Genomic DNA, 14707 nt, shown 5'->3' on the forward strand with positions numbered 1-14707 from the left:
GGGTAACTTTGGGACAACCCAGCCGCCGTACCGGAAGTAATACCGCGCAGCAAACCCTCGTGTTGTATTGTGGGAAGTGTGCCTAACAATCATGGCGGACGCTTTTGGAGAAGGCTTGTTCAGCGTGTTTGACGATGAACAACAAACCACCGCAAGCAAAAAGATCCCCGCTTCTCTGACACCAGAAATTGGGTAAAGGCTTGTTTTTTGTTTTGTTTTGCAAAACAACGTTTGTTGTTTGAAGGGTCGATGGTTCCTGAACGTAGCATCATGTCTGTGACGTAGCGCTAGGTCAGTTAGCTAACGATAACGTTAGTTAACTCGTTAATTAAACCGCAAATTAAGCACCTGGTTGTGCTGATAAACGCATGCTGCATATTTGTTATGTTTTAGTTTAATATAAAGTCGCGAATGTTCAACATTGTTTCTAAAACTGGCACATTCAAAGTTACAAGCTAGCGTTAACTTAACTTGTCATGTAACGTTCAGGTGCAACGCTAAGTGCCGATGTAATATTAAACCAGGGCAGGCTCAGGTAACAACAGTTCTGTGCTTTCACTTTTCCCAGGAAAGTTATCAATAAAAATGGCACCGACAAGGATGCTGCTCCGTCTGCCGCGGTCAAGAGGGAGGCTGACAGTGACGGAGGAGAGGAGATGGTGTTTGGGAAGAAACCCCGACACGAGACAGCTCCTGACCTGAAGTGAGACGAGTTAGAATCTGAAGCACTGTTTCTGTGCGGGGTGTTCAAGGTGCTGTTGTAACTTTTACTTTACTTGTTTACTTCAGTCTTGCAGAAGTTATGCCCCAAGTGAAGGTGGAGCAAGTTGACACCGTGGAAGGATGCTCACATGAGGTAAAGGAAACAAGTCAGACAGATACAAATAAAAACCAGTAACATGTCGGGTTCCACACGCTTTGTTATGGTGATTGTCACACCAAATGGCCTTCAGTTATCAAGATGGCTTTCAAGCTATATTTTATAGTCTTCCGGTTGAATTTCTCCAATTTCAAATGTCTAAACTTTGATTGTTAACAACTCCGTCTTTCCTTAATAGGTGGCGCTGCCCGCCGGTGACGAGTACAAACCACTGAAACCGAGAGTGGGGAAAGCAGCCAAGGTATGAAGAATCTTTAAAGTCTGTCCTTTACTTGTGGAATTTAGTTTGTAATATGGAATACTTGCACATTATCACACCTTTTTAATTTACGAGGGGTTCATTTAGGTGATATTGTGTGCTTGTTGGAGAACGAGGGAAAGTACTGCAGCTGGATGGTCTTTTTTTGCTTGTCTTGCAGGAGTACCCGTTTGTTCTCGACCCGTTCCAGCGTGAAGCCATCTTATGTCTCGACAACAACGAGTCGGTGCTCGTGTCCGCTCACACCTCCGCCGGCAAGACCGTCTGCGCCGAGTGAGTATCTTCAGGAGTCGTGTTCAAAATGAATTCCTTACTGTACTGTCTGGAGTCCAAAACACGCACCCAAACTACAGAAAATACACCTTTTTAGACTTGCAGCATTAAGTGCGTTATGTCGACACGTGACTCTCTTACGTCCTCCTCTCGTAGGTACGCCATTGCACTGGCCCTCCGAGAGAAGCAGAGAGTGATCTTCACGAGCCCCATCAAAGCCCTCTCCAACCAGAAGTACCGAGAGATGTACGAGGAGTTCCAGGACGTGGGACTGATGACTGGCGACGTCACCATCAACCCCACCGCCTCCTGCCTCGTCATGACAACAGAGGTAAGAGGTCTGATGAAGTGGAGTCATTGTGGTATTTGTCAAATATCACCTTTTTTTTATTGGTTTTTATAAGAGTCCTGCAGGTTCAGTGTGAAAGCATCGCTGAGCGGTTGTTTCAACGTGATGAACTGCTTTCCCTCCAGATCCTGAGGAGCATGCTGTACCGAGGCTCTGAGATCATGAGGGAGGTGGCGTGGGTCGTCTTTGACGAGATCCATTACATGAGAGATGCAGGCGAGTACAGAATACGAGCTGCACAGACGCACCGTTGACTGATGTTTAGTGTGGTTTGGAACATCAGTCCTCGTGTACAAACCAGTGCTACTGATTCATTCTCAGGCGTCATTATTTACAATACGTTTGTGCATTTTAAAATGTTCGATAAATCTTGTGAGTGAATCGTGTTTGTAACGCATGCATCTGCTGTCGGTGTATTTCAGAGCGCGGCGTGGTCTGGGAGGAGACCATCATTCTTCTTCCTGACAACGTGCATTACGTCTTCCTGTCAGCCACCATCCCCAACGCCCGGCAGTTTGCCGAGTGGATTACCCACCTCCATAAACAGGTGGGGCGTTGTACCGGCATCTTTTCTAGCTATGAGGGTCACGGGAATACTTCACCCACAAGATGACTATTTGTATATCAATTACTCACCGCGGATTACCTCAAACTATTGAAGAACATGTTTTGTTTTTTTGTAGAATCCTGAAACAAAAGGAAGAGTAGTGCGCAGGCATTAGGCATTAGTGGTGGCTAGATAGAATAAGAATAAGAATTCAAGGTAATGTGGTGAGTAATTTCTATACAAATGATCATTTTGTGGGTGAGGTATTCCTTTTGAGTTGTCTCCTTCCCGTATGTAATATGAGGAGCCACAATCATCTGTCTTCATGAAAGGATCCGGGTAACATTTCTTTATGGTTTATTCTGTCATGATGCTACATAATTAATGAAGTGTTTCTGTCTCCTGTAGCCGTGCCATGTGGTCTACACAGACTACCGGCCCACTCCACTGCAACACTACGTCTTCCCAGCAGGAGGCGATGGACTCCACCTGGTTGTCGATGAGAATGTAAGGTCGCCTACGAACTGATTTCTGAAAGAGAGTTGACAAGTCAGACTAGAAACGGAGCATGTGTGTCTTTGTGTCCTTTTTTTTTTTTGGATGCATTAATCGGCATCAGTCTTCACACGATAGGCTACATAACGTGTGTGTGTGTGTGTGTGTGTGTTGTGTGTTGCGTGTTGCTTTTCTTCAGGGAGACTTCAGAGATGACAACTTCAACACAGCCATGCAGGTGCTGAGAGATGCGGGGGATTCTGGGGGCAGCGGAGGGGGCAAGTGGGACCCGAGAGGGCGGAAAGGAGGCACTAGAGGTGCGTGTGTCGGTTTATAAGATGGAAATGTGTAAACATCTTGAACTCAATCATTTACACCAGCATTCATTCATGCATTCATTCACTCACGTGTGCTCTCGTGAATGGTGTCCTCAGGGCCGTCCAGCGTGTTCAAGATAGTAAAGATGATCATGGAGAGGAACTTCCAGCCCGTCATCATCTTCAGCTTCAGCAAGAAGGAATGTGAGGCCTACGCTCTGCAGGTGGCCAAGCTGGACTTCAACAGAGGTGTGTGTTCTGTACAGGTGTTTGTGAATCAGTTCTCTACACACCTGTGCTCTGCTACAAGAGTGGTAATTCAGTTCAAGTCGAGCATTTGGCCTCTAGTAAGTAATCAAATGTCTGCTTGATTTACTGTACCTCTAATAAGCTTCATTTAGCCACATTGGTTTTATTGTGGGCTGTATTTTCACGTCAGTTGTCAGGTATAAAGTCACACTGTCAGCACATTGATTACATCTGTGGTTAGATTCACAGTCGGCGTGCGGATCGTCTTTGCACACCGAAAACGCCAAAAACAAGAACGTTTTGGTGACAAATCGCTGTGAGCGTCAGGCAGGATGGCGATGTCGCTCATCAAAATGCTAAATCGTTGGCTGAGTGAATCCTCCCCGCTGAGTGAGTGCCATGAATGTGGCTTATTGTGTCTGCACAGCTGGCGCAGCCGTTCGGTCCAGTGGGTAAGTGAAGTTGCCTCATGAGGACTGTTCACGGCGGGAGATCATCCAGCGGTGGAGCTTGGCTCACATCCAGCTGCTTCAGGCTTTTTTTTTTTTTTTTCAGTGAAATGAAACATGCTCATGAAGTCACTCTTCGGTTCTGTTGCTCCCTCATCTTGGTTTGTTTTTGACATTTTCATAAATTAGGTTTATTTTACTGCTGAGCTTCCCACAATGAACGCTTTTTTTTTTATTTCTGTCGACGCTGCCAAGTTGTGTCAACTGTTTCATGTTTTTGAGAGTTTTCTTGAACAGACTGTTCCTCTGTGAAAGTGAAGCACATGATATCCAGTAAGAGCGCTCCGATAATTTTATTACGCTGAAGAAAATTGAACTCGATCGAGGAAAAAACGCCGAAACAAAATAATCCGATTTGTAAAGGAGTATAAATATTGCATTGCCATGTTAAGCAGTTTAAAGACATTTGAATCCACATAACAGAACGTGATGTTTTTATAGCTGCAGAGAATAACGACTTAACCATCGGCTTCAAAACGACGCGTGTGCTTTTCTTTCTTTATGTCTGTCATTTAGAAACTCACAGGGTCCATTACTCTCTAGCAATCAGTGGAGAAGGCAGATTGTTTAACCAGCGTGTTTGTAGGCAGGTGGTTGGTGTTCTGGAGCTCCTTTGTTTGGGTGCGTAGGTGGGTTATAATGAGGAGAGGGATCCACGTGGCTGGACCTCTTCTTGTGAACCAGCTACTGACCATCCCCCACCCTCCCTCCGTTACCTTTTCTCTTTAGTGTTCTCTTTGTTCTTCTTGTTGTTGTTATGAGCACTAGAGACAGAGCCCCCTCCCTCCTGCTTTGTGCTGTGACACACAGGTTTTTTTTTGTGGGGGGGGGGGGGCAGATCTGTGTTGGAGTCAGGGGACCGAATCCCAAACCAACTGACCCGAGTGCAGAACTCGCAGCATCAAGTTTGGAAGACAGGTGGACAGAGGTTGTGTTGTTGGGACGCTGACGGCGGTATTCTTGTTGTTGTTGTTGTTGTTGTTGTTTTTTTTGCCACTAATGAAAAGAGCCTGAGGGCGAGGAAGTCTGTCCAACCGGCAGTCTGGTTCAGAGCCACATATGTCAGCAGTTACTGGGTCACATAGTTGTGAGTTTGGTTCCGATCGTCACGCCCCACAGACGATCGTTTGTCGACTTAAAGGAAGAACTCCAGCGATGGAGTTTGCTCTGGTGGATAGAAGTACCAGTGTGTTTTTGGTGAATCATCATCAGAACATTGTTTCTATGTTATCGTGTCCCAAAAAGTGAGACTTCTGGCTCAAAGAGTCAAAGCTCTGAAGCATGTTGGTGAGTTTGCAGCCTCTAGCGGAGCTTCATTGGACTCTTGGCTCGGGCAGCGTAGCTCTACTTGTTTTTTCTTTTACGTTGGCCCCAGTGTGTGTTTGTCGTTGGTATCGGTTTTGTTATTAAACCATTAAAATAAGTCCCTTTTGACACTGAAGTCATTTGGGCCGATCGGACTTCGTGGAAGTCCAAGTTTCTGAACAGCACTTGGCTCATAAGAGGGACGCTTTCCAAAGAATGGTTTCATAAATACAGAATGTCCAGTGACTAAGAGACGGAGATATACCACCCGTGTGATTAGCACGATAATAAGACACAGTTGGTACATTCATACACGACAGATTACAGTAATATAGTGTTAGTTAAACATGCGGCAGTGAGGAGTAGTTACGGATGTGAGAAATGGCTTTGTGTTAATATTTACAGCTATGAGAAGAAGGCTTTTGTCTGACGCTCCGTTTGTTTGTTCCAGAGGACGAGAAGCGTCTGGTGGAGGAGGTGTTCAACAACGCCGTGGACTGTCTTTCTGAAGAAGACAAGAAGCTCCCTCAGGTGAGGAGGACCGAACATCTCACGCTCTTCAGAAACGGTTTCTGACCTCAGCGTTTCCTTCAGAATCGTTTTCTGCTGAGAGAAGACGGTTAAACTGCCTTACTGTAGATGTCTGCTGTTATTCTACCCTGCTTGTGCTGAGTCGCATTATGAAAACCAGCCGTGTTGAGGTAGCACTTGTTAGTGGGTAGACCACTACGGCGAAGCCAACCATAGCCCACGCTCTTCCACTCTCTGCGACTTTGGCCGCGATCGTACGAACCCGACAAACGCTAATCTGTCTCGCCGACGCTCTCGGCGTTCCTCAGGTGGAGCATGTGCTGCCGCTGTTGAAGAGGGGGATAGGGATCCATCACGGAGGCCTGCTGCCCATCCTGAAGGAGACCATAGAGATCCTCTTCTCTGAAGGCCTGATAAAGGTACGGCAACACAGCAGTGCATCTGTCTCTGTGGAGTTTAAATAGTGTCTTTCCTGATCTTTTAATGAGGATCATGTCTGTTGATACACGACGCCTGCTGGTAAGAGACACTGAATGCAAACAGATGTTTGTTTGTTTCCAAGAAAACTCCACGGGAGACCTTTTTTTTTAATTTTTATTTTTTTTCCCAGCGGAATTGAAAACGTTGTTGTCAGAATATTGCAATGAGGTCTTGATTCTGACTTCTTGTTCTCCTTTCAGGCTCTGTTTGCGACAGAGACGTTCGCCATGGGCATCAACATGCCGGCTCGCACTGTGCTCTTCACCAGCGCTCGCAAGTTTGACGGCAAGAATCACCGCTTTGTAAGAAAACACTCACTCACTCACTCACTCACTCACTCACTCACTCACACACACACACTGTCTGTCTGTCTGTCTGTCTGTCTGTCTGTCTCACACTCACTCACTCTCACACTCACTCTCTCTCACACTCACTCTCTCTCACACTCACTCTCTCACACTCACTCACTCTCACTCACACTCACTCTCTCTCTCTCTCTCTCTCTCTCTCTCACACTCACTCACTCACTCACTCTCTCACTTTCTCTTTCACTCACTCACTCTCACACTCACTCTCTCACTCTCACTCTCTCTCTCACTCTCTCACACTCACTCACTCACATGCTGTTATAAGTCGGTTAAGATATCTTGTCAAGAGGAGATTCCCAAATGAATGTATGTGATTTGTTTCCCCCTCATCCTACGTTTCATGCAGAATCCTAACATGCATTATGTCGTGGTTGTGAGCACACAGAAGGAGAAAGATGAGCCCAGAAAGTGTAGTTTATGTGGAGAAGTTTCTTTGCCTTTTGAGGGGAAGCGCGAGGCTAATCTCCTTGTTACTGTAAACTGATAAAACTCCACATGAACTGCTCTCTCTTCTCTTTAGAACAGCTCTGGTCTGTGTGCAGTTGTCACACAGTGTTGCTCTGAGGCCTTTATAAGGTCCTCGAGCGCCACATAAACAGCCACGTATTGTTTATACGAGCTGGTGTGTGTGTGTGTGTGTGTGTGTGTGTGTGTGTGTGTGTGTGTGTGTGTGGAGCCACCGTCACCTAGAAGCACCCCTCATCTTCAATTCATACACATGGCTTTCCAGCTCACATTCACACACACACAGAGAGAGAGAGAGAGAGAGAGAGAGAGAGAGAGAGAGAGAGAGAGAGAGAGAGAGAGAGAGAGAGATTTCATCAGGAACATCTGGTGCCTCCGATGGTGCCAAAGCTCCACGCAGGCACTCGCACATTTGAATTCCTGAAACGCACTGTGTTTCAAATCAAGAGCTGATCCCATGGCATCAGATCATTTCAACACTAAAATAGTTTCTTCGGTCTTCTTATTTTTGCATGTTTATTGCCCAGAGACCAGCAGATATGTGGAATAGAATCAGAATCATGTGTGACACAGAGGAGAGTCTCTTCCCCATGAGACGGTTTCATCATCTAGATTTCTATGTTTCTAATAACTGTAGAAATGCGTTTTCTATTCTCCAAAACATTTGGTTATATTCCCACTCAAATGTGCGTTTAGTTTATTTCATCATCACAATGCCTCTCGGTAGCATTGATAAATAAACATCACATTACAGAGAGAAGCGTTCACTAACGAGTGTCTTTCTCCTCATTGTCTTCATGTGGTCTAGATCACATCAGGTGAGTACATCCAGATGTCCGGGCGAGCCGGCAGGAGAGGAATGGACGACAGGGGAATTGTTATTTTCATGGTGGACGAGAAGATGAGTCCAGCTGTGGGCAAACAGCTGCTCAAGGTACCGTGAATACCGCGCTTCTTACGTAGCAGTTGGAGGAATTCTTCTGCATCCAACTGCTAGTCATCAATAAAGCTCTTCAGTGCTGTCCTCACATTCTTTAACCCAACACGAGTCCAACTATTCCATCAGTGACACATAATTCCCCCGTTGCCTTGCTGAGAATTTGTGTGAATGATTAAATGGAAATGGCTGAAGTGACTCTTAAGCCGTCTTCTGTCGCTGCTCCGTCAGACACTCAATAACACACGAGTCCCCGAGAAGCCGGAGTCTCTCGGCCTCTTGTCTTTGATGTGACACATTTATAGCTGCTGTAAATGTGTTGCTGTGTAGCTTTTGGACGAGGTTGTGTTAATGTAGAAACTGTTTCCCTGGAATCCTTTGGTTCATATCCGTGTTTCTGGAGTTTGCGATTGCTAAATCTATTTCATTTAGAGCCTCGTACCTTCGTGTCACTTTTAAATTCAAACATTATCAAAACATGTGACTGTATATCATAAGGAAAACCTTTTTTTTTTTTGAATGTTTTTGTTCTGTCTGCTTGTTCAGGGCTCAGCTGACCCGTTGAACAGCGCCTTCCACCTGACCTACAACATGGTGCTCAACCTGCTGCGGGTGGAGGAGATCAACCCGGAGTACATGCTGGAGAAGTCCTTCTACCAGTTCCAGCACTACAGGGCTTTGCCTGGTGTTGTGGAGAGTAAGCATAGTTACTACAGCGCCCTCCATGCTGGATCAGCGAGTAACCTGTAGAGGAACCGGATCAGCAACAGCCGTACTTCATTATTAAATCGATGTGCAGAAAACCATAAAGTGGAAGATGCTTAAATCTCATTTCCTCTCCTCTTGTGTCCTGTTCCGCTTAAATCACGTTCCTGATTTCTTTTCTCCTCTGTGCAGAAATGAAGAAGTATGAGGAGCAGTACCACAGCATTGAGATCCCCAATGAGGAGGGCGTGGTCACTTACTTTAAAATCAGACAGCAGCTGGCCAAGCTGGGTAAAGAGATACAAGAGTTCACCCACAAACCCAAATACTGCCTGCCCTTCTTACAGCCCGGGCGGCTTGTCAAGGTAGAGCTTCACACGCTCCACACGCTCACAGTTTGACCACATTAGTTATTATATTATACACGTCATTTAATGTCTCTCCGTTTTGATCCATCAGGTAAAGAATGAAGAGGCAGACTTTGGCTGGGGAGTGGTTGTAAACTTTAGCAAGAAGACAAATGTGAAGGTAGGTTGGTGTCTCTCGCTCGCTCACTCACTCACTCACTCACTCACTCACTCACTCACTCACTCACTCTCACTCACTCACTCACTCACTCACTCACTCACTCACTCACTCACTCACTCTCACACTCACTCACTCACTCTCACACACACTCACACACACACTCGTACGTGATCCCATCTACATGTGACTAATGTGCGTTTCCCCGTGTAGACCAGTACAGACTCTGAGCCGCTGTATGTGGTGGAGGTTTTGGTCCACTGTAGTAAAGACTGTGTGAAAGATGCTGCGACTGAAGCTGCTAAACCTGCTGCTCCAGGGGAGACCGGAGAGATGCAGGTGGATTCAACAAACACACACTTATTATTTGCATATTTCATACACACGTCTCTGTAGTCGGGGTGAGTATAACTCTTTGTTGTTGTTTTTGTTGTCCAGGTGGTCCCAGTGATGCTTCACCTCCTGACCTCCATCAGCTCAGTTCGCCTTTACATCCCCAAAGACCTGAGGCCCTTTGACAACCGACAGCTCATGCTCAAGTCCATTCAGGTACAGAACGGCAGCCATGTTGAAACGAACGTCACGAAACTGGTGGAAGTCAAACCGAAGTCATCGCGTAACTTGTTGCTCTCTCTTTCCCTCGAAACGTGTTGTCTGTAGGAGGTGCAGAAACGTTTCCCAGATGGTGTTCCTCTGCTGGACCCCATAGACGACATGGGCATCAAAGATCCAGCGCTGAAGAAAGTTATTCAGAAAGTGGAGGCCTTTGAGCACCGCATGTACTCCCACCCCCTGCACAGCGACCCCAACCTGGAGTCTGTGTATTCCCTCTGTGAGAAGAAAGCTCTGGTGAGAAACCGTACGTGTGTGTGGGTGTGGGTGTGGGTGTGGGAGTGGGTGTGGGAGCGTCAAAGGTCACCGGTAGAAAAACCTGCCAACTGTAATGAACCCATTTTAAATACAAAGTGAACACAGTCTGGGTTTGTTCCATTGAAATATTAATATCTTACCTTTTTTTTTAATCTACATTTTCTACCTTTTGTTGGATTACAATCGATGACCTTCCATTGTCTTCTTCTGCCACACAGACAAACACAGGAAGAAAACCAGGATGTTACCCCTACAGGGCCTCACCCTCAGCTTAGGTCACATAGCAGATATATATATATATATATATATATATATATATATATATGTAAAATAATATGCACATTATTGCAGCTGTGTGCTCTGCTTTACTGAATTATCAAAACACCCAGATTGGAAAGCAAACCAGACCGTGTTTGACGACTTGCGTAAACATTTCCCTCACTCTGAGAGTGTGTGTGTGTGTGTGTGTGTGTGTGTGTGTTGTGGAATGATGGGGTTTGCGGTGTAGTTTAAACTGGATAACTCTTGTTTGATTGGCAGATGAAGAGATAAACCTGTTCCTCTTACAGGGCGTTTCTCTGCAGCTAATCCTTGACCTCCTCATCAGTCTTTTTGCAGCACTCGTACCACACCTGCCTTAATCGTTTAGCGAGTCTCAACTCGCTGCAACTTCCTAACGCCACACGTCACGGTTGATGCGGTTGAAACCCATTTGACGCCCATGAAGACCAAAAGCTGCAACCGCCAGTCTGGAGACGCTCTGCTAGAACTCCTCTGAGTTCTTGGAGCAGTAAACTATGCTGGTGAAATGTTTTTGCGCACACGATTGCGTCTTTGGCGCGTCTTAATCTTGAGGGGTAAAGGTCAGCGGTTGATGATGGACATTATTGTGGGCAGATGAACATCTGTTGGCTGATAACTCAGATATTTCCCCTCCTTAACTATGAAAGTTATTGTAGTGTTTCAAATGATCTCATGCGCAACACTTCTGGGAGTTATGAAGTATTTTCTTGAAACCCTGAAAGAGCTCCAAGTTTACATTAGGTTTAACAATACGTTGTGTGTGTGTGTGTGTGTGTGTGTGTGTGTGTGTGTGTGTGTGTGTGTGTGTGTGTGTGTGTGTGTGTGTGTGTGTGTGTGTGTGTGTGTGTGTGTGTGTGTGTGTGTTGTAGATTGCAGCAGACGTTCGAACGGCCAAGCGGGAGCTGAAGAAAGCTCGGACCGTCCTGCAGATGGACAAGCTGAAGTGCAGGAAGAGAGTTCTGCGACGCCTCGGCTTCGCCAGCCCGTCCGACGTCATCGAGATGAAAGGAAGGGTCGCCTGTGAGATTAGCAGGTGAGGGAAGGACAGAGCGCTGGTGAAATGTCGTGTGTATCCAGAGCTGAAACATGGAAGAGCGTCTGTCTTTACCACATTCATGCAGCGACTTAAAAGTGTTTTCACAGAACAAGGAAGAGATGTAAGAACAAAGTATTAAAATCTCATCCAATAACTCCTCCAGCGCTGACGAGCTCCTGCTGACGGAGATGGTGTTCAACGGCCTCTTCAACGATCTGACGGTGGAACAAGCCACCGCCCTGCTGTCGTGTTTTGTCTTCCAGGAGAACGTACGAACGCACACACACACACACACACACACACACACACCCTTTTTCTGGAGATAGACGTCTGATTCCCGTTTCCACTCGAGGTCCATTGTTGGCCTCTCCGCCTGAGAGCCCAGGTCCATGTGTGTGTTTGTCTTTCCCAGTGAAGCCCGTTCTGTTCTCTCAATGAGGCAATCCAGCGTCAGACGGTTTAATGGACCTTTTCTGTGGCTCGTCCTCAGCTCGGTCGTTAACGTAGACCAGCTGACATCTGAAGCTGCTGATGCAACTTTCACGTAATGAAGTGAATTGTTTCATTACCGGCGACGAGTGGGATCAAGTGTTTGAAGCGTCATTAGTGAATATGGGCCAATATTCAAGTTAAAGAACATCATGACACGTTCACAGCGTTGATGATGTCATTTTGCCCTCCAGGCCAGTGAGATGCCAAAACTGACCGAACAGCTAGCAGCTCCCTTGAGACAAATGCAGGTGAGTCGACCTACAGGTGATCCGAATCGATTTTGTTTCCGACCGACGCACGTTTTTGAATTTTGCTGTCGTTTGTGTTCAGGAGTGTGCAAAGCGCATCGCCAAAGTCTCTGCGGACGCCAAGCTGGAGGTGGACGAGGAGACTTACCTGAACCAGTTCAAGCCTCACCTCATGGATGTGGTGTTCGCCTGGGCCAACGGCGCCACGTTCGCCCAGATCTGCAAGATGACGGACGTCTTTGAAGGTGCGCCGGTCGTGTTGATACCCAACGATAACGACGGGAAGTTAAAAACACACGCTTTCCTGTTTTACAGTTCCAATTCTGAGGTTCTTGCGCTCAACTCGACCGCTTAAATCTAGTTGTGCTTCATTATTTACGACATTAATTTGACAGATTTAGTTATTTCCAGACTTTGAAGTTCAAACTAGCTCCACCTCAACCAGCTAGAGCCATAAAACAATCTAATGATGTGATAAAGTCCACTAATGTCCACTTTTCTGCAGAGCGAGTACTTTCATTTTAAACACTTAAAGTGCTAAACAGCTAAAACCACTTCTGTACTTTTTCTCAAGTAAAGGATCTGAATACTTCTTCCCCCACTGCTGAGGTTCAGCATGGCCTTTACTGATCCACCTTTCCACCATCATGTACAGCTGGCTGTCAGAGGCTCACTGATTGGTTGATTGATTGATTATGTGATGTTTGATTTGAACACAGTCCCAAGTCCATCAGACTCACAGTCTCCAACACTGACCTCAGCTGTAAAACGTCACACGTCACCGTAATGAGGAAGTGACCTTTAATTCAGAAACTCTGGAGTGTGTGTGTGTGTGTGTGTGTGTGTGTGTGTGTGTGTGTGTGTGTGTGTGTGTGTGTGTGTGTGTGTGTGTGTGTGTGTGTGTGGACTGATAGATCTGTATTATAATTAGTTTTAACTCCATATACGTTAAATTGTTTGCGTTTTTGATAAATCGCTCGGACTAAAGCACTATCTTGTCATCAATCACAGTTTATTGGAGTTAATTAATGGAATTGGACAAAATAAACACATTTTTTTTTTTATTATTATTACAAATTACATAGTTGTTCACTGGAACCTCCTTAAAATGATTAGAACAACATGTTGAAACTGCATTCCTCCAAGATATCCTCCTCTTGAATGAATTATTGCTGGAGTGAATTATGAAATAACGATAATATTGGTCCTGAACGCTGCGTATCTGTATCTGTAGGGAGTATCATCCGCTGCATGCGCCGCCTGGAAGAAGTCCTGAGACAGATGTGCTCCGCAGCCAAAGCCATCGGCAACACCGAGCTGGAGAACAAGTTTGCCGAAGGTGAGAAAACGTCACGTTGATCCCAGAACAGCGTTAAAGACGCTTCTCAACATCGGCTGGTTGTCTCGGTCCTCTGTGTGCTTCTGATCTTTAGCTGTTTGATGGACGTCGTCTCAGACCTCTGCTCACCTGGGATGTTCAGCATATGAGTCAATTATGATCATTCTTCTGGACTAACTAGGTCAAAAGCCACTGAAACGAATGTGTTATTAATGACGTTTACTCTTCATGTCTGTGTCTCTGCAGGAATAACGAAGATCAAGAGAGACATCGTATTCGCTGCCAGTCTCTACCTATAAATGACCTTTGACCTTCGGCGCACGCCGGAGGATGAACACCGTTTCTAGTTCTGATTACTCCCCGATGGACCTGTTGATCCTCTTGATCCTCCATTCTTTTTGTTTTAGTCTCACACGTTCCCCGCTGAGGTTAAATGTTAAATTGGCTTTTAATTTATCTGTCCTTGGGTTCACTTAACTTTGTAGCGTCCCGTTCTCCACGGCGAGAGTTCATTAGATATGAAAGTGACGTTTAAACAGAAGTGTTTCATTTGAGTGCTTCTGCATAGAGAACACATTGAACGTTCTTGTTGTTTTTCGCTTACATCAGCAAATTGGTTCATAATCTGACGTTATTTTGATGTGTGATTGAGAAAGTAAACGAGGCTTCATGTCATAAACACCTTTAATTTCTGTTCATTTCAAGTAAAATGGCTTCTTTTTTTTGTTGCTTTTTTTCTTATTTGAGACATTTGTACATATGTTACTTTTTACAATAACCTCAGTAAGGTGTCGGTTTTTGTTTTTTTTAAATACAGATTATAAAAAAAACTACGTTGTCTGTTCTCTTGATTCCACTCGTTCTTGATGCACAGGTAGCTGCACAGCTGGACTATATCAGGTGAGACCAGCAGCTCCAGATGTGAAGCAGTGTTGCTCTCTGGTCTAGGATCAGCTCTAGCCTCCAGAGGCAGACGTTCCTCTAATTAGCGTCTTAATTTACACCGGACCGGAGGCTGCAGTCTCTCTGGGTGCCGGAGGAGACCTAGAAACTGATCCTGCATCAGATCCTTGAGGAGATCGACTCCAGGTCAGGAAAAACTCAAAGCAATTCAAATGTTCCAAACCCTCCGAAAAAAACAAAGAATGATACCGCTAATGTTCATATGATAGATATGAAGCTACATTTAGGAGATAGTTAGCCTAGCATAAAGTCTGGAAACGGC

The 14707-nt window shown here is 45.6% G+C and overlaps 1 protein-coding gene across 1 annotated transcript; it reads left to right on the plus strand.

The window, feature by feature from the left end:
* The first annotated feature begins 34 nt into the window (after window positions 1-34).
* mtrex (Mtr4 exosome RNA helicase) lies at window positions 35-14303 on the plus strand. The gene is made up of 27 exons (XM_068706750.1): window positions 35-192; window positions 569-703; window positions 790-856; window positions 1059-1121; window positions 1300-1412; window positions 1569-1743; window positions 1887-1977; window positions 2184-2308; window positions 2717-2815; window positions 3003-3120; window positions 3238-3369; window positions 5635-5714; window positions 6023-6133; window positions 6395-6496; window positions 7836-7961; window positions 8511-8661; window positions 8862-9034; window positions 9129-9197; window positions 9408-9533; window positions 9633-9743; window positions 9855-10043; window positions 11237-11400; window positions 11567-11672; window positions 12087-12143; window positions 12226-12388; window positions 13378-13482; window positions 13729-14303. Exons 1-27 carry the CDS (start codon window positions 92-94, stop codon window positions 13779-13781), a joined length of 3105 nt encoding a protein of 1034 aa, XP_068562851.1. The 5' UTR covers window positions 35-91; the 3' UTR covers window positions 13782-14303.
* The last annotated feature ends 404 nt before the right edge of the window (window positions 14304-14707 follow it).

This window comes from Cebidichthys violaceus, unplaced genomic scaffold (genome assembly GCF_023349555.1).
Source record: "Cebidichthys violaceus isolate CVI_PGR_0920_01 unplaced genomic scaffold, fCebVio1.0.p SCAF_12, whole genome shotgun sequence".
Lineage (NCBI taxonomy): Eukaryota > Metazoa > Chordata > Actinopteri > Perciformes > Stichaeidae > Cebidichthys > Cebidichthys violaceus.